This window comes from Xiphophorus couchianus, chromosome 12 (genome assembly GCF_001444195.1).
Source record: "Xiphophorus couchianus chromosome 12, X_couchianus-1.0, whole genome shotgun sequence".
NCBI classification, from domain to species: domain Eukaryota; kingdom Metazoa; phylum Chordata; class Actinopteri; order Cyprinodontiformes; family Poeciliidae; genus Xiphophorus; species Xiphophorus couchianus.
In genome coordinates this window covers 31,958,442-31,961,927 of record NC_040239.1, presented here as the reverse complement: position 1 = coordinate 31,961,927, position 3,486 = coordinate 31,958,442, and the positions used below count along the sequence as shown (strand labels likewise).

The 3,486-nt window shown below is 37.6% G+C and overlaps 1 protein-coding gene across 1 annotated transcript; it reads right to left on the bottom strand.

The window, feature by feature from the left end:
- On the bottom strand, positions 1 to 3,110 carry LOC114154058 (Golgi-associated plant pathogenesis-related protein 1-like). Its single transcript, XM_028032820.1, has 6 exons — positions 3,014 to 3,110; positions 2,836 to 2,862; positions 1,735 to 1,944; positions 1,418 to 1,495; positions 821 to 977; positions 1 to 224 (listed from the first exon to the last, which is right to left on the bottom strand). Exons 2-5 carry the CDS (start codon positions 2,840 to 2,842, stop codon positions 823 to 825), a joined length of 450 nt encoding a protein of 149 aa, XP_027888621.1. The 5' UTR covers positions 2,843 to 2,862; positions 3,014 to 3,110; the 3' UTR covers positions 1 to 224; positions 821 to 822.
- Positions 3,111 to 3,486: the final 376 nt, after the last annotated feature.

The following is a 3,486-nucleotide window of genomic DNA, read 5'->3' as shown; positions in this document are numbered from 1 at the left end:
CATTTCCAGGAAAACATTTATTTGAAGCTTTGTTCATTTTGCTCAGATCACTAATTACACTATTCTGTATGTCATAATTAAAAAGAAAGAAAGAAAAAAAAGACTCTCCCCTTCCCATCACCAGAAGTATACAGTTTCTTTTTCCCTGAGCTGAGTTTCTCTCACTGGAGGTGTAACCTGCAGCATTCTGCCCTCTGCTGGCAGCCACCTGCACAGCTTTTAACCTGCAACCAGACAGGAAATACTGTTAAAGAGTGAATCAGGAAACAAGTAAACATATTAAATATGCAGATAGATAAGAATGTCTTGAGGTTTGCATGAAGCCCCAGACTATTAAAATACAGAGCTGATAAAAGCTTCTCTAGCTGGCAGAAATGTCTGGACCGGACAGTCTCCAGTTGGTTGGGAAAAATCTTTCTGAAGATGGAAGTGAGTTGCAATACAGCTGCCAAGCTAAGGTTGCTGCCCATCCTTTTTAGCTCCTGAGCAGAATCATGTTGCTGTGGATGTTTGATATGTGCTGATTGTCCTTTGTGTGTCTGTGAGCCTGCATGGTGGAATAATTTCCTTCTTCTTGTTATCTATACAAATGTCTATTCTTACTAATGGGACTGCTTGCTACTTGTGGCAAGTGTGACCACATTGTGTTGCTAAATTTTATTATTTATTTCTGTATATGTCTGCATAGTGTGATTGTGTGGATAGTATGTGAGACAAAGTAATAGAGCTTGAAAGCTCAGTCTATAGGACAGTAGTTCTGTTCTGTTTAGAGAGTAAAGAGGTTTTGCTTGAAGGAATTGAAATGTGTTATAATGGTTACCTTTAGTGTTTTTGTTGAACGTTTTTTTCAAAATAACCTGCGTTTGTTATGTTCCCACCTGGGCGGTATTGCCCAACCACAAAGACAGTGTGACCATCGGTGGCCACGCCAACACCAAGCTCCTTGGTGTCTTTCCACACCACCTGGGTAAAATGTCCTGCAGGAAGACAGACAGAAGTCCAATCAGACTGCGGTGTTAAACTCTCTGTCGAGCATTCCACCATGTTGAAGAAGATGGTCGTCTGCTGCCTCTTCAAGCTCTAATGACCATCAATGACAACAACCATCTGCAGCATCTTTTCAGGATTGCCAGTATGAACATACCTCCTCTGCAGTATGATTTCATTTTCACTAAGCAATTTTTCAAAGGGAAAATCAGAAATGCTAAACTAAATAAATTGTTCCACTTTATGTTTAGCTCTGAGACAATGGGGGCAAATAATAATAGTTGCGAACAACAATGACAGTTTCAATCTGATCTGGAGGAGAAAGGTCGATTTGGGATGATGAAGGTGTCATTGTGTAAATTTTTCACATGCATATGTTTTTAACAGATCTGTGTTTCATTTAGAAGTTGTTGGGTTTGTTGTGCTTTACCAGTTTTTGGTTGGACTCCAGGCCGGGTGAAGTCATAATCCTTGATTTCACCGTACCAAGAATCTACAGCTGACTTTCCTGAAACATTAGAGAATAAACAGGTGAGAATGCAGAAAACAGATTGGAACGCCAAAGGCTGTTACATGGTCTATGGAAAAAGTAACTTCTTCTTCTAGTGACCATGCATTAAGCAGATAACAGTAACCTTTTTGTTTTCTACATTGTTTTTTTTTTATAACTGTGATCATAATGCATTACTTTGAAATGCATTATTTAAAAGGCAGTGAATAAAGATGTAATAAAAAAGGAGAAGGCACCTTGTGGTGTAACTTTCTCTGAATTGTATGAGTAGTAGATGTTTTCGCCATCCTCAATGTTACTGTGTTTCATGGTGTTAGATTGCAGAAGATGCTCAGCCCATTTCTGCGCTGCAGAGTTCAGATCACCATTGTAGGTCAGGTTCTGAGCACCGTGCGCAGCCCTGTAGTTATTATGTGCGTCCAGGAACTGTTTCTTAAAGGTTTCATCTGAAAAAAAAAAAGAAAAACTTATGAGCCAGAGAGAACCCAGAGAAAACAAGTTTCAATGATAAAACCATTGCATTGCACATAACATCTTGGCATCATTATGTGCAATACTTTGGGTTGGGGAGATCATGTTGATGATTTCTGCTCTAAATGACCCCAAAGACTTCATTTTCCATGCAGCCCAAATCTACACTGTAAAAGAAAAAGTCTCAAACAAAACAAACAAACAAAAAAAAAAAACAGCAGCTGTGGATGCCAGCAATTTACCATATTTATACACTAAAATCCATATAAAATTCTGGCAACCACAGCTGCTGGTATCTTACTGTAAATTAGAGATTTTCTTTTATTTTTTTACAGTGAAGACTTGCTAACAATGAAAACATTGATGAAAATTATCAGGTCGAAATCTCAACCTCTTCCTTTGCTGTCTGTCTACGGTAATTAAACAGGCCAAAAACACCTTGATGGACCCGTCCTGTATTCTGTTTGGTGCCTATAAATTATTAGGAAAATGCTACAGAGCCTTTCACTGCAAAAGTGACAATTTAAACAATCTTTTCTTCCAACCGCCATCTCTCTTGATAAACCCACTGTCATTTGGAGAATGGCAGAAAAAGCCTTTATTGCATTTTAGGTTTTTATCTTATGCATTAATTTAAATATCTGTTTCTTTTTCTTGTTTTTCAGGGTAGTAGCTTTAAACCATTGAAATCAGACCAAACTGCATTCCTATGATCTGTACTACACCTTTACATGTTTACCTTACTGTGTCTGTATCTTTCAGTCACTGAAAGATACAGACACAATACAGACTTCTGCTGTCAAGAATTTCTCTTAGAGGACAATAAAGTATGTCTTGGAAAATTCTTGGAAAAAGATTGCACTTACCTGCCATTGTTTTTCTGCCAAAAAAGTCTGAAAAGGAATGAAACCAAGTTTAAAAAAAATTAACAACAATTAAATTAAGCTTAGAAATTTATTAAGCTAATTTATATGAGAAACTTCCTAGAGTCTTACAAAACACATATGTATATCCCCTCTAAGTGGACTCTTCTCCAGAACTCACCTGCTTCAGGATGCCAGAGGTCTGATTGTTATCCAGTGAGGATGAAGCTCATCTCTCTGTGTGGAAGCTGCTATTTATGCACACAGGCTGCAGGTGGGAGGAGAGCAGCACGCTGCTCTTCCTCTACATTTACATATCTGGTTCCCTGGGAGGTAATCAAACGTTTCTCATCCTGGTTGTCAGACACGTACGCACACATAATACACATGCACAATAAAATATAGGCAGTAATGTTAGCTAGCTTAGTTAGATAAGTAGCCAAACATTAGTTCAAACATTCTTCCACTGTACTGTACTACTTTTGCTAGTTTGGGCTGCTGCTTATGTGGGTAATGAGAGTGATGCTAATAAGATATTAGTGATGCAGTACAAGAACTGTAAGGACCAAAGCCAAATTGATGAAAGTCATCTTAGTATATATATATAAATAAACTTTATTTACAAATTTTATTTATATAATTTATTTAAACTAA